Below are 14054 nucleotides of genomic sequence, written 5' to 3'. Positions count from 1 at the left end.
TAATCAAGGTTTGTTTCGTCGGTATGAGTGTTATGTTAAAGGCGACGCTCTCTCGACAAGCTTTGTTTTGAATGCGATTCGAATTCACAGGTTGAAATTTCGCTGTCATACCACAAGGCCGAACAAATATTAGCGGGACTTAAGCCCACGGTTGATGCAAAAACATAAAATCGGATTCTTAGGCTCAAGTTAGTCAAAATAATAGCCGACAAGTCTCACCCATCAGTGTTCCATTTTGTTACTTCTAAGATATGTGTTTAGCTAAAGCTGAAATCAGATAAAGAAAAAAAAAAAAGGATTTAGCTCTGTTCATATGGTACATTTCTAAGGAAAAGACAAGATAACGTACTTCTAAGTATCATCTTCACCCTCCTCGTCATCACTTATAATGCCACCATCGTCGAAATCAGAAGAGTCGCCGGTGACATTGGCCTGCAGATGTTGGAGTTTATTGATAGCATCTCTTGCATCAGAAACCAGGGCAATTTTTGCAGTTCTCACCGCATCCACTTCACCAATTCCAGAAGTGGATTGCTGAGTGCGCGTAGATGCTGCTTTTCTCGTCGCTTCCCTGGTATGTAATTGGTCTATATACTTCTCATGCCGGACCTTGTTTCTGACTTGCTTCAATACCCGGGGGCTAACGAGAGGTTTACCACATGAGCTACTAAATCTCAACAGCCGCTTCTTATGACCTGAAGAAGATCTTTGACTGCGATTCTGAAGAATTTTCTTCTTTTCCTGTAAGTTTTTTGGGGTAGAAGGTATAACACTCGCATGACTCTCACTAGGTGAACCTAGACTGGGCTCGAGTACCCAAAATAGATCTCCCTCATAATCTTGGTACACTTGATTATGTTTTTGTAATAATTGTCGGACTGTTTTCTGGGCAACATGCCTCCTCTGCTTACTGCATTCTTGCCTTTTAGACTTTGGCTCACTGGGTTTAAGCAGTTTACTTGCAGAGAGTGAAAACTGTCCAAGGGGGGATGAATTTGTTAATGTGCTTGCCCTCGACCGGGTATGAGGTTGAGGTGGAGTTCTATGCTCAGAATGGACTCTATCAAAGCACTCCTGTGCAGATTTTCCAGGCACCTGAAATTAGTTTGTATTCAACACAAGTTACTGTGGATATAATCTAAATAAAGCAGCGGTGATATATTGGCTATGCATGTCAAAGGTCACTCAAGAACCAACCTAACTACCTGATCCCACTAAATGCTTAAGGAACTTAAAACAAAGCATTTATTAATGGCTGAAAACTTTGCTGGCAGCTAACCATCCAAACAAGTAACTGGCAAAAGATTGAATAAGGGAGAGAAATCTGCAGTTGGTTGTAAGTAAAAAAAAGTTCTTTAAAAGCTTTTCAAACTTCGGAACATGAAACAACTGTTAGAGCTATCCACACATAATTAAGGGTTAAAATGTGATCCCTATCTCATCTGTAGCATGTAGAAGAAAATTAAGATTTTATAAGTGACTCAAATGGAAACAGATGTGGTGTCAGTCTGATGGCTAGCCTTAAGTTTATGAATTGTCTGCAACTACTAAACATGACCTTCTCAGCCCTGCTTTGCTGCAAGTAACTTGGTTTTTGTTGCGAAAAATTAAATGGAGTAAACTTAAAGAGCACCAATAAGGTGAGAAAACCAAAGCTATGCAACATCAATAGATTGGTTGCAAAAGAACTATACTTTCTGCAACGAAAACTAAAACCGTCGCCGAATTTAATCAATAAGACATTGTTAGTTGAAAGATAAATGCCCACGATCATCACAAGAAAGCAATAATGGAATTTTATAATTGCCTTTAACATTCAGTCTATTTTGATCATATGTAACAGTTACTAAAAGTCATTCTATTTGGTTCTTAGAAATCTTACTCACCTTGTCTTTTAGCTTTCCAAGAGTTTTCTGGTATTTAATAAATAATAAGTCTTTAGGATTTGCGTCTTTTGGCTCTATATATGACGTGTATAAATTTGATTGAAAGGCTTTGTTACCTTCAACGCTTAAGGCCTTGATATCTCCATGCATCTTTCTCCTCTTTTACTTTTTTCTATCTCACAAATTTCTCAGAAATTATAGTAACCTCAAAAACTTCACTTTGGTTTGTGTTTTTCCAACATCATTTGAAAAATAATCTTTTGCCAAGAGACCTTGTAGCTACAATTGTTATCAGTTTTTTTGTTTGAGAACATTTTGGTCATCAAACTCTCAAGCAAGAGAAAAGAGTTAAAGTGCCAAAACAATTAATATCGAAAACGGTCCTCTTCTTGGGGAGGCCCTACCCAACAGAAGTTCTCTATATACCTAATTTACTAAATTTAAAAAAAAAAAAGATTATGGTTCTTATCGAACACTGGCATTCTTTTATCCGGTTGAGTCTCACATCTGTATTACAGTCAAACATTAAAAACCCAAGTGCTTCAGTCTAAAAGGTATGTGCTTAGGTCAATTGAGGTAACTACATCCATAGCAGGTTATTCTCAAAAGCCATACCGCTAATATGGTGCTTTGGTAAGCCCAATATTAGCCTATCACCATTACGGCCTTTCCTTACAATGAAAAGGACTATCAGTCTATCAACCAGGCCATATCACCTTCTTGCATAATAATAAGCCTTCATAAAATATCATAAATATCCAAAACCACAATGAATTTGATAAAAATTGTTTAAGACCAGTTCCCCACATTGTCACTCATTGGAAAGAGCATCATGTACCTATATCTTAAAAATCCTCCTTTCGAGAGTTAGAGTGATCTTCATTCCACAATTGAACTATACGAATTTCGGACTCACTATAATATATTTCCCTCCGCTCATTTGGCTTTCCGTTGAATTAGAATAACAAAAGACTTGCTGAGATAAAAACAAAAACAAGATGTGGACTCCTAGTCCCACTATATCAACAAAACATAAGGACTAATTATCAATAACTCAATATCAGTGACAAAGTTTACAATTTTTAGTAATATAATCTGGATTGCAGACTTCAAGATCATACTTAAAGACACAAAAAGATTAGTACTATTATTCAATTTAGCCTTCATATTAAGAGGCTAAATTATACTTTTGATCCCAATAGTGGAAGACTGACTCCACTGTAATCTTACAATTCTAATTTCAACAAATTTAACTTTGCAATTTGGTAAGTTTTGAAATGTTGTCCAAAGTACACATTTCCATCACGTTGGTTAAGAAAACCATCAAAAGGGCAAAATAACTTATTCATCGTGGTGTGGTTCTATATCGCTGTCACATTAGTTCTCCCAGCTTAGCAGATATAGGGAAACATCTTTTTCATCAAACAACAGAGGAAATATAGGGCAAACTATAAGGTTGATTTCGTTAAACTTTGAACTACAGAAACCGCACAATTGGGCCTAACAAATTTCAATCTTCTTATTGCCAGTAATATGAAAGAAAACTAAGCAGCTTGACATGAAAACAAGATTTTCTGAATTAAAGGATCATAAGAACAGCAACATACCAGTTTGGAAACCTTCTTCCAGAAGTGGGGTGTTGGCTTTGCTATTAAATAAGCTCTCTGCAATGCGAATTCTTGTTCCTTTGTCCACCCTTGAACAACCCCAACACCTTCTTCCTCCCTCTTTCCATTTTCCTCCTCCCTCTTTCTCTTCCTCCTAACCCCCACTTCTTTATTTACACCATCTATCTCTTGCATTTTGCACTCTTTCGAAACTCTTTCAGATGAATCAATACAAGCTCCATCTTTTCCAACACTTGAGAACTCCTCTTTCTTCAATGACCTATTTTTTCCACTCTTAGATCTAGACCCAGTTGCCTTATCAGTGCATTGATTCACAATAGATTGGTCAATACAGAACCTGACAGATTTTCTTCGACATTTTGCTGACCCAGAACTCAAATTTCCGCAATTACTCGACCCATTTTCCAATTTGCCCAATTTCTTCGATATTTGTTTTGAGGGACCCTTACCTTCATCAACAAGGACGAGCTGCTTGTTCAAAATCCTTGAAGAACGTCTAAGCCTCTGAAACGCCTCAACCCCATTGTTCAATCTCGGAGATCTTCTCGGCCCATCGTGAGATTCACTCGAATTCTTAGAGCTAAGTGGGAGACTCAATGAACGTACGACACGGTTGCTTCTGGCTGTGGATTTGGGGGTTCTCGGGTTTTCAGACTCCGCAGCGCTCTTTTCCAGGCAGACAAGTCTCTGAGATTTCCGGAGAGTGGCGGTGGACAGCTCTGGTTCTTGAGTTTTCTGGTGGTGGAGAAATCTAGGAGACCTTCGGAGAGTTGTGCTCTGTTGTGCTGCCTTGGCTACGGAGGCTCTCACGGGCATTTTGCAAACACTTGGTGGGCTTTCTATTCACATGAGACTTTCTTTAGAGGGAAGAGAATTTGAAATTCAAAAGTTTACCCTGTTCGGCAGTCCCAACCTCATTGTCTGATTACGAATTCACTCGTCAGTCGAATCTCGAGTCCATGTCCGAGTTCATCGAGTCCAAGGCCACGCTCTCCTTTTATCTCTCTCCTCATCCGTGGGTTCGGTGGTGGTTTGATTTGGTGGGTGTGGTGGTTTGATTGGCTATGGGTGATGGCAGTGGCCGTGATTTGAGTGGATTTGTGGTGGTTCCAGTTAAGTTTCTAGTTGCGATTGGGTGGTGGTTGTATTGACGGCAGCGGCTCTGGTATGAAGGTGGTGACTATGGTGGTTGTTGTGGTTCAAGTGATCGAGAACGACGGTGGTAGTGGTGTGTAGGAAATATCGGTGATATCGGAAATATCGGTAGTCCGAAAACACGGAAATATCGATGGAAATATCGGTAAAATATCGATATCGATAAAAATTACATGGAAACCATGGAAATTGTAAGAAAAACTTGGAAATTTTTATTGAAACTTTGTAAGATGTTTATTTAGTCAATTATCTATTAGTTTATCACAAAAAATTGGAAGGAAATGCATTGCATGATGGATTTAACATTATCAAGTTGATTATATAGCGATCTGACAAACATTATGAGTGTAGAAAATATGTAGTAATTAATGAAAGAAGTCTAAACACACCATAATCATTTATATATAATGAATTAGTACAATATTTTACACTTTAGAACCACATAGAGTTCCTATGAGGTTCAAATTTGTCACTATCTTCATCATCTCTATGTGTAGAATGAGTGTATTGTGAAGAGTAGTTATCAAATGATAAATCCCCAAAATAGTTTTGCATGTAATTGTTAATATGCCACCCATATGGATCCGAGATTGGTTGAGGTTGTCCATAAGAAAAATCATTTGAAGATTGAGGCTGGGATTGATTCCATGAGTCGCTCGATTCCATCCCAACAAGAATGGGATATGAAGGGTAGGGAAATGGTTGGTTATGAGGATAACCATAGTTACTACTTCCCAATCCAACAGAGTCTGAAGTTCTAGATAACGAGTCATCTTCTTGACTTGACAAAATCTTTTTGCCTCTTTCTCTGCGAGTATAGTCCTTCCCTATGGCACCAATTCCTAGTCCTGCCCGCCTACTGCCATGGTCATCATCCTGGGTTGCATGCGTGAAGTTTGCCTCACCAGTGAAGGGGCTCATATATCCGGGAGGTGGTGGTCCATAATAGTTTCCATATCCACCACCACTACCTCCAGCTCCACTACCTCCAGCTCCACTATGTCCTTCATCATTCCCATCTCCGGTGGTAGGTGAGTCTCCTGATCTTGTACTAGAGCTATCATTAGTATCAGCACGATGTTGTGGTTGTGTAGGATTGGAAAAAGGTGGAATTCCAGTGTTGCTTGGTCTTGGCTGCAAAAGTTCTTCGAAAGAGTCAGCGCTGCTAGATCCCACCTCCTCCTCTAATATTCTTTCTACATTTATCCCTTCATTACGTGCTTCTTCAGCAACTCTGGGAGCTGGGTTGCCTTCATCATCATCTAAATGAAGAGGTCTAATCCATTGAAAAAGTTGGTTACCCTCCGTATCATCATCTTCACCAACAATATCAAACACATCTAGTGGGTCACCACGGTCGACATGATCGATTTCTGCTTCCTTATCTCGAATTTGAAGCTTCATGTTGTAGTAGCAATAAACTAATTTTTCCAAGCTACTATGAGCCAACTTATTTCTTTGCTTTGTGTGGATGAGTGCAAATGTGCTCCAATTTCTTTCACAAGCAGATGAGGAAGCCGTTTGTGATAATACTTTTATTGCTAACTTTCTCACAGTTGGTGCATCGGTCCCATACATGATCCACCATTCAGCTACAATGAAAAATAATGTTGATAAGCCTAATAACTCCAACAAATTCTATTATAAACTTATAGTGAAATATGTTTATACTCACTAGGAGACATATTTGTTCGAGCAGCAACTGATGTTGGTTCTCCAAATGTTCTTCTTGCATCTTTAAACCATGTTAGCTGAATACAATAAATTGTGTTAGTTTAATCCAACAAAGTAATTATTATAATTTAAGTAATTGTGTACCTCATTTCCAAATTGGCCAACTGCTGGTGATGCAGGGTCTAATTTATTGTATACATTATGTACAGCACGTATAAGGTTACCATCATCTCCAACACCGGGTCTGTATTGGTATCGGGGATTCAAATAATATGATGTTCAAAGAAACACATACTCTAATAAGATAAATAATACTTATGCAACTAAAGAAATGAATTGCAAATTATGACATAATTTATACCTGCTGCATGCAAATCGTGGTATAATGTTTTATACCATCGGTCTTCAATTATTTTTACGACCCACCTTGCACCATGTTTTCTTTCCAATTCATCCTTCACTACACGCATCAACTCATATACAGCCCCCATAGTAGGATACACTTCTGTGTCAACGATGCGTAAAACTTTGTAAAGAGGTTCAAACACTTGACACACATGTTCTGTTTGACTCCAAAAAGCATGATCAAGCACTATACTTTCCACCATACGACCTGTATTTGAGCGGCTGAAATTGTGGTTGGCCCAATCGTCACTAGTGAATAGTTGCTTCAACCCTGCTTTCTTCTTGAGTAGGCTGTTTAATGCAATATAGTTGGTGGCGAATCGAGTGGTAGCTGGACGAATAATTTCTCCTCTGCAAAATTCACACATCTTTGCCAACAACCAACCATGATTGTAAATATAATTAGTGATCGTTCTGGCTCTTTTGACCACAGCAGCAACATTCTCTCTCTTCCCCATTGCCTCAAACATAAGATCAATACAATGTGCTGCACATGATGTCCAAAACACATTATGATGCTTCATTAACTTTTTTCCAGCTTTGACAAATGCAGAACCGTTGTCGGTCACGACTTGGACAACATTATGCTCTCCCACCTCCATGATTACATCCCTCAATAATTTATAAATATACTTGTAATTCTTTATATGGTCTGAAGCATCAACAGACTTCAAAAAAATTGTCTTGCCCTTGGAGTATACCATGAAGTTGATGATAGATAATCTGGTCGGGCCGATCCATCCGTCACACATGATTGTGCAACCATTAGTTTCCCACTTTGACCTCAACTTGTTAACATACTCGCCAATGTCTTTATACTCCATATCCAAATATTTGTTTCTTATCTCATAGGGAGTGGGAGGTTGTACTCCAACACCGGCCTGTTGACATCCCACTACCATATTTTTGAAATGATGTGATGAAGCCTTCGCAGCAGGGACATTTTCATAGATAAAGAACTTGCTAATTAGACGCCCCATTCCCTCCTTCACATTACCTCCCTTGAAATAACTCCAAACACTCTTTTGACGTGCGTTGGATGACTTATATAAACTTGGGGCTATTGGTGGTGTTGGTTGTGATTCTCTAAGACTGCCTCCCCGTCTCATTTGTGCACCACCACTTGTCCCGGAACCTTGTCCCCTATTAGGAATTTTATGAAGGTGTTCTCTTTCCCATGCTGACTGTTTGGAGGCACGTAATGCTTGTTTCAAACTGCGTCGTTCTTCAGGTCCTATGTCATCATCACATTCGTCCTCATCGTCATCATCATCACTGTCAACCGCTTGGCCATAGACTTCTCCCCGTAGCCCAGCTCGAATATTTTCCATTCCTTGTGTCATCTTTTCCTTCTGCTGTTTTTTATTTTTTAATAATGTGCTGATGAATGCCTTCACTTCTGGGGGGACATTATCGCATCGTTGGACATTTTTTGCTGGATCTAATCCACTAAGATGGTACTTAAGTCGTGTCACTCCACCACTCTTCATTACCCGACCACAATATTTGCAAATTGTGCCATGTTTGTTTCCGTCTATTGGGTCGCCATGTTCCCAAGCTGGATCACGTTTACTAGCTTCACTAGACATCTTAAACGTACCTACATTTATTTTTCATGAAAATTAGACAAAAGAATTAAATAATAAAGTTATTCTACAGAACCTAAATAATAAAGTTATTCTACAGAAGAATACAATATGAAGTAAAGAAAATGATTGTAAAAATTTAAGTAATTAAAAAATTAATATGGAATAAAAAAACCTAATATTAATGAATAATAATCCAATTTGATAAAAAAATAATCCTAATATAAATGATGAATAATATTCCTTTTTGATAATAATCCTAATATAAATAATCCTACTATAAATGATGATAATTATGTTTCATGAAAATAATCCTAATATAAAACATAGTGAAGAATAATATTCCTTTTCGATAATAATTCAATTTAATAATAATCCACTTTAATAATAATCCAATTTAATCAATAATCCAATTTGATAATAAAAAAAACCTAATATTAATGAATAAAAATGAATAATTCGTTTTTTTTTTCCTAAGTTTTGGACCTTTTGGTTCAACCCAACCCAACCCAAGTGTGGTTATGTTTGAGATTTGGGCCTAAGGTCAAGTTTGGAGACTACATTAAGTGGGCTTTAATGAATAGTCCAATTTGATAATAAGCCAATTTAATGAATAATCCAATTTAATGAATAATAATTCAATTTTATAATAATCTAATTTAATGAATAATAATCCAATTTGATAATAAAAAAACCTAATATTAATGAAGAATAATCCAATTTGATAAAAAAATAATCCTAATATAAATGATGAATAATATTCCTTTTTGATAATAATCCTAATATAAATAATCCTACTATAAATGATGATAATTATGTTTCGTGAAAATAATCCTAATATAAAACATAGTGAAGAATAATATTCCTTTTTTATAATAATCCAATTTAATAATAATCCACTTTAATAATAATTCAATTTAATGAATAATCCAATATTAATAATCCTATTTGATAATAAAACCTAATATTAATAAAATAATAAATAACATTAAACATTTTAAAATTATCGTAGGGAATAATTATACAACGTTACTTAATTACTTACAAAAAATTAACAAGTAATTGTTAACATTACTTAACTACTTACAAAAATTAACATGCAAGTATTAATTACTTAAAAAAATTAACATACGAGTCCACACAAATTTATTTGTTGTTGTATAAATTACAATAATATAAATAACTTACCTTAAATATGGAACCCTTTGTGTTCAAGCTTTGGAATGGATATGGAATGGCTTTGAAAATGGTAAGGGAAATAAAATAATAAATAACATTAAACATATTAAAATTATCCTAGGGAATAATTATGCAACATTACTTAATTACTTAAAAAAAATTAACATGTAATTGTTAACAATACTTAATTACTTACAAAAACTAACATGCAAGTAATAATTACTTAAAAAAAATTAACATGCAATTGTTAACATTACTTAATTACTTACAAAAACTAACATGCAAGTATTAACATTACTTAATTACTTACAAAAACTAACATGCAAGTATTAATTACTTAAAAAAAATTAACATGTAATTGTTAACAATACTTAATTACTTACAAAAACTAACATGTAAGTAATAATTACTTAAAAAAAATTAACATGCAATTGTTAACATTACTTAATTACTTACAAAAACTAACATGCAAGTATTAATTACTTAAAAAAAATTAACATGTAATTGTTAACAATACTTAATTACTTACAAAAACTAACATGCAAGTAATAATTACTTAAAAAAAATTAACATGCAATTGTTAACATTACTTAATTACTTACAAAAACTAACATGCAAGTATTAACATTACTTAATTACTTACAAAAACTAACATGCAAGTATTAATTACTTAAAAAAAATTAACATGTAATTGTTAACAATACTTAATTACTTACAAAAACTAACATGCAAGTAATAATTACTTAAAAAAAATTAACATGCAATTGTTAACATTACTTAATTACTTACAAAAACTAACATGCAAGTATTAATTACTTAAAAAATTTACATACGAGTTCACACAAATTTTTTTGTTGTTGTATAAATTATAAGAATATAAATATAAGTTTGTAAACTTACTTTAAATATGGAACCCTTTGTGTTTAAGCTCTGGATCTGGAATGACTTTGAAAGGGGTAAGGGAAATAAAATAATCGAAAATGCTCCTCTGATACTGATACTCCACCTCTTGAAATTTTTTCACAATGACAACTTTGAACGAGTTCACACAATAACTCTGAAACTCCACCTTTTAAAACAATATTGGCACACGGTTTTGAATGAAACCACCGGTTTGAAAAGAGTCTTTTCAAAAGACTACTGATGATAATGGTAAAAGATGCATGAAATTGTCCAAATAATTGTTCGTGTTGTCGAGAATATGGAGTGAGTCATGTGTCCTCCTGACAGGAGGAACCCACACACACACACAAATGACCACCATTCATGGTTTGAAAAGAATACAATTGATAATTGTAAAAGCTGCATGAAATTGTCTAAATAATTGTAAAAATATTGAGTGAGTTTATCCTCCTGACAGGAGGAACCCACACACATCATCACTGTCAAAAACACATCGCACGCACACACAACGCACGCACGCAGACCACACCTCAGTCTCTCTCTCTCGATCCTTCTCGTTCTCTCTTCTCCCTTCTCTTCTTCCAAACACACACACACACAGAGAGCTCCTCAGTCTCTCTCTCTCTCGATCATCCTTCTCCATCTCTCTTCTCCCTTCTCTTCTCCCACACACACACTCACACAGAGAGCTCCACAGGTTGACATCGGATCCAAGTCCAACACACGCACACACAGAGATCAGACTCACAGAGATCTCCGATCTCTCTTCTGCCAAACACACACATGCACACAGAGATCTCTCGATCTCTCATCTCCATTCTCCGATCTCTCTTCTCCCTTCTCCGATTTCTCTTCTCCCAAACACCCACATACAAAGAGAGATCTCCGATCTCTCTTCTCCCAAACACACACACACACACAGATCGCCGTTGATCGTGGCTCAGGCGAAGTCAGAGGTGCGCCGCGGAGCAAGGATCGTTCGTATTCCGCTTCGTCAGGTGAGATTCCATGAAACCCTAAACCCTAATCTCTCCGACTTCACCCTGCCTTGAATCGTTTGTATATTTGTGAAATCTGATGTATATTTGTGAAATTAATGTTAAGATTCGTGTTTTTGCAAGGTTTTTGGGACGAAACCGGCCCGGGAATCGCCCCACCGTCTCCGGCGTTCTTCTCCGACGTCGCCTCGGATTCCGATTCCACCGTCCATGGATATTTCGCCGATAATTTCCAAATATCGCGATATTTGGCCGAAAACCCCACGGAAACCAGTTAAAATATCGCCGACCGGAAAAATCGATATTATCGGCGATATTTCGCCGATAATATCGATATTTAAATCTGTGTGTAGGACTAGTCCTATATTTCTATGTTGTGCTGTGGTTCTTGCTTTGGAAATGAACATGAACGGGTTTTACAAATGGGCTTTAGAAACACTGCGGAATGGGAAAATTGTAAATTGGGCTTACCCTGTAAAAGTAAGACAACTATTGAAAAAGAGTGGGCTAGGAACGAGAAATCCAACCCCAATCTGACCAATTTCCACTTTACGAGTCTCTCTCTCCTGCTACGCATGATTTGACAACAATAAATAATTGAGATTTAATTGAATCTCTTTTAGTTAAATATTCATTATTTATTTGTGAAAATACCTGTGCAGGAGAGAATTACCGTCTACTTACTGCCCTCAAATTATCTAGTCATTTGACTTTACTATCCCTTTTTTTGTCTCACCATCATTTCCCAAACTATAGTTCTCAAATCATTTTTAATTTTGTCTCTCTCAATTATTGCCATGATCTAATAGTATTCCTTTTAATTTGTAAGTGTGTTTAGGCCCAAAATAATATTTTGGGCCGAGCTTGAGATTATTCTCGACCCAATGGCGTTTATCTAGAATTTTCTTGTGGGTCATCTAGTTACGGCTGACCGAATCTTGTTGCGAAGAGGATTAGTTTGGATAAAGGGTGAAACAATCGATTCCTAGTGAAACAAGGAGTTTTGAAGCCAAAAGTGCTTGGGATCAGGAGATGAATCTGGTTTGTTATGGGGTTTGGTTCAAAGTTCTATTGGAGCTAGGACTGGCCAAAACCTAATCAGATTGGGTTGAGGAGTTCTAATTCGAGTACGATTCTAGCTCGGCCATTAAGGGGTTTGCTACTATAAATAGAGGAGGGAATGCATTGTTTAAAGTCTCTCCCATTCAACACACAAATTGTCCCGTGCAAAGCTTCTCAACAACCTAATATTTTATCCTTCTCCCCTTTCTTCCGCCAACACATCTTCAATTTGGATTAACAACACTGTGAACGCAATCGGTGACATATTCACTTTGGATAAACAACATTAGAGCCGTAGAATCAGCTGATCAATGAGCACCTTCAGTTTGGATAAACAGCACTGCTTCGAGACCGACTAGTTATTTATCCAAGTCTCGGTCGACAGAGACTTTCGAGTTCTCGTTGGTAGAGGTCATCTTATCAGCCTTCTCGGTGAAGTGAGGTGTTACAGGTTACTAGGCTCGGTACATTGAACGTCGAGTTGTTTTATGATTGGATATTCGCAAGTGAGTTTCAAAGTTCGGCATTCCGACGGCCGAATCACATTTACTATCAAGACATACATCTCTTTCTATTACTTGTGTCCATATAGCTTGGTGCCAATTCGGCGTGCTTATACTCTTACCAATATAATCACCATGATCGAACCTGGTGCCAACGATTTGTGAACTTCACAAAACTAGCATCCTTGTCTTTAGGCTCTAGAACCCAAAAGCCAAGATGTGTTCCTTCATTGGCCGCAATCACAGGATCAAGAAGTCAGCAACGCACTTAACGCGACATCAACACATTTTACTCCTCGATCGAGCTCGACAGTGGAGCTGGCACGCCCCGCACATAACCGGAAGACGTAGTTAGCTTACTAGTTACTCGACCTGTGCACCATGTAGGCTTGGTAGTTTTTAGGGTCAACATTTTGGCACGTCTAGTAGGACCCAATGCTAAAGCTACAAAGTTCATGATCATTGAGACATAGTTAGTAAAGAAGAAAACAGTCATGGGTAAGTCAACGACTAATCTTCTAGTCCAAAACCCAGGACAAGATGGCTTACCACAGGCACAAAATCCTTCTACTGCCGTAACACCTGAAGCTACAAGTGCGACAAGCAGAGATAAAGAAGTAAATCTTGGCGGTCAGCCTCGTGATGCAGAAATCCCCACCAAAACAACAAAATGAATTTTTGTTGAAGGATTAGTGGAGGATTGTGACGAGGACAATGGTGAGGCCTCTAATCCACCGACTAGGTCGTTTCTTAAAAAACGACTTGAAAAACAATCTCGGCAATTTGAGAAAATGTTCAGTCAAGAGTTGAAAAACATACTAGAAGAGATACGCGATAATAGCGATATACATAACAGGTTGCTCAAAATACTAATTAATAAAGCCCACAAAGAAGGGCATGCCGATTGTTCTAGGCAACCTCCATTCAAGAACAATCTCCTGCCAACAGTACAAGCCGAGATAGGATCTGCTCAGCTCAAAATACACACGCCCCGACCTTGATATTCCTTGAATACTAGGATAGACACGTGCTAGCCGACACCCGAGGGTGACGAAAGCCATTAATTAATACAAAA

General features: G+C 37.1%; 2 protein-coding genes across 4 annotated transcripts; both read right to left on the bottom strand.

Annotated features, from left to right (window-relative positions):
- On the bottom strand, positions 1 to 4752 carry LOC103442963 (uncharacterized). Of its 3 annotated transcripts, none has more exons than XM_008381741.4 (3): positions 3494 to 4752; positions 350 to 1095; positions 1 to 102 (listed from the first exon to the last, which is right to left on the bottom strand). In XM_008381741.4, exons 1-2 carry the CDS (start codon positions 4328 to 4330, stop codon positions 352 to 354), a joined length of 1581 nt encoding a protein of 526 aa, XP_008379963.3. In that variant the 5' UTR covers positions 4331 to 4752; the 3' UTR covers positions 1 to 102; positions 350 to 351. The 3 variants fall into 3 exon arrangements, with proteins under 3 accessions (XP_008379963.3, XP_008379964.3, XP_008379965.3); XM_008381742.4 differs by lacking the exon at positions 1 to 102 and adding an exon at positions 152 to 267; XM_008381743.4 differs by lacking the exon at positions 1 to 102 and having other exon boundaries at positions 152 to 1074; positions 3494 to 4745.
- A 282-nt stretch (positions 4753 to 5034) lies between these two features.
- LOC139192191 (uncharacterized) lies at positions 5035 to 6604 on the bottom strand. Its single transcript, XM_070813762.1, has 3 exons — positions 6488 to 6604; positions 6345 to 6420; positions 5035 to 6261 (listed from the first exon to the last, which is right to left on the bottom strand). Exons 2-3 carry the CDS (start codon positions 6352 to 6354, stop codon positions 5102 to 5104), a joined length of 1170 nt encoding a protein of 389 aa, XP_070669863.1. The 5' UTR covers positions 6355 to 6420; positions 6488 to 6604; the 3' UTR covers positions 5035 to 5101.
- Positions 6605 to 14054: the final 7450 nt, after the last annotated feature.

Source organism: Malus domestica, chromosome 15 (genome assembly GCF_042453785.1).
Source record: "Malus domestica chromosome 15, GDT2T_hap1".
NCBI lineage: Eukaryota > Viridiplantae > Streptophyta > Magnoliopsida > Rosales > Rosaceae > Malus > Malus domestica.
The sequence above is the reverse complement of the archived record's forward strand: the minus strand, read 5'-3'. Positions and strand labels throughout refer to the sequence as shown.

Excerpts from the sequence above, each read along its gene's own strand:
- LOC103442963 (XM_008381741.4), bottom strand. The coding sequence starts at position 4,330 with ATGCCCGTGAGAGCCTCCGTAGCCAAGGCAGCACAACAGAGCACAACT. Across the intron at positions 1,096-3,493 it reads GGAAGAAGGTTTCCAAACTG|GTGCCTGGAAAATCTGCACA; the intron begins GTATGTTGCTGT and ends AACTAATTTCAG.